Raw genomic sequence first — 1,271 nt, forward strand, 5'->3', positions numbered from 1 at the left:
GTATACAGCTCATTAAATATTAAAGTTTAATTTCTTTTGTGTGCGTGCATAATTTAGTGGTAGGCAGGTTTACAGTGTGGGTTTTTTTAACTCTTTGTGATTTGGATAAAACCAGCAGTGTTTTCTGTTGCCTAGTTGGGTACGAAACATAAGCTTCCCACCTATTTTTGAGTTTAAAAGCCCAGAATAGAGCTCGCTGCTCACAGCTGGATGGCAAGTGCTGTCACCATGATTAATGGGTCCTGGGAGCACTGTGTTAGCATTGCCAGGGGCTCTAGGGGTGAGCAGGAATTGGTGGTAGGAAACAAAAGAAGTGAATGAAATAAGCATTGAAGAGGGCTGGACAGTGGCTGAGAGGGGACAGGTCCAACTTTATCTCTGGTGTGTGAGTCAAGGGCAAATAGGTCTGGGAATGTGAGCTCAGTTAAAAAATCCCATAAAACCCACCCTTGTTAGAAGAGTTGCTTTAAGGAGCAAAGAAAGATATTCTGTTGCCTCTTCCAAGGCCTGTTCCAATGCTGTTTGGCTGCCATTGGGGAAATGGGGTTGGGATGGAGCTGTGTTGGGCACTAGCTCGAGAGCCCCTTGCCTGTGGGGAGTAGTGGCAGGTCGGAGCTGCCCTGGCATCTCGCTGAATTCCTCTGGAGCTGACGGGAGAGACTCCTCTCAGCTTCAGTGAGTGTCAGGGGGAGCATTAACCATTATTAAAGGTGCTGTGGGCAGTGACTTAGGGGGAAAAGTTGAAGTTTCTCTCCTAATCTGTAAGAGGTTCAGTTCCCTGCTGGTCTCTGGTTTGGCAGGATCCCTGATCCCTATATTATCTGTGTGTAAAGTTGTTACAAGATTGTTTCCCTTCTTGGTGGAAATCACGTGTCTTTCCAGACATCTACAAGGCATCCGTGTGCCAAATCTCTCATTATCATATATATTTCCCATGAACATAAAGATTGTTTGTATTCCATATACAGTTAGGGAGGCATTCGTGAGGATTGCATACAGTTTCCAGTTCCAAATTGAAACAAAGCCACAAAAGCAGAGGGTTTGCATACCTTTAAAATTTGGTCTGATCCTGGCATCATATCCTGAAGTTCGCCCCATCAACTTATCCAAGAAATCGGAAGGAGACATGGGTTTGGGGGCAGATCGTGCTGCTGCTTCAGCTTCTTTGGAGGCTGCCAGGCTGTTTGAGTAGAAAGAAAGAGGAGGTTTTAGTGTACATCCCATATCGGGGAGGGTTTGGGGTCCAGAAACTGAGCAGTCAGTATCTCATT

The 1,271-nt window shown here is 45.7% G+C and overlaps 1 protein-coding gene across 2 annotated transcripts in view; it reads right to left on the bottom strand.

Annotated features, from left to right (window-relative positions):
• Positions 1-1,271, bottom strand: part of GLRA1 (glycine receptor, alpha 1) — a 39,583-nt gene that overhangs the window by 22,403 nt on the left and 15,909 nt on the right. The window contains exon 2 of one of the 2 annotated variants that reach the window (XM_010077017.1): positions 1,050-1,180. In XM_010077017.1, the coding sequence (XP_010075319.1) occupies positions 1,050-1,180 (131 nt within the window). Of the gene's footprint in view, positions 1-1,049; positions 1,181-1,271 lie in introns of those variants that run through there. The other variant, XM_010077018.1, reaches the window with a different exon arrangement.

This window comes from Pterocles gutturalis, unplaced genomic scaffold (assembly GCF_000699245.1).
Source record: "Pterocles gutturalis isolate BGI_N339 unplaced genomic scaffold, ASM69924v1 scaffold16183, whole genome shotgun sequence".
Lineage (NCBI taxonomy): Eukaryota > Metazoa > Chordata > Aves > Pterocliformes > Pteroclidae > Pterocles > Pterocles gutturalis.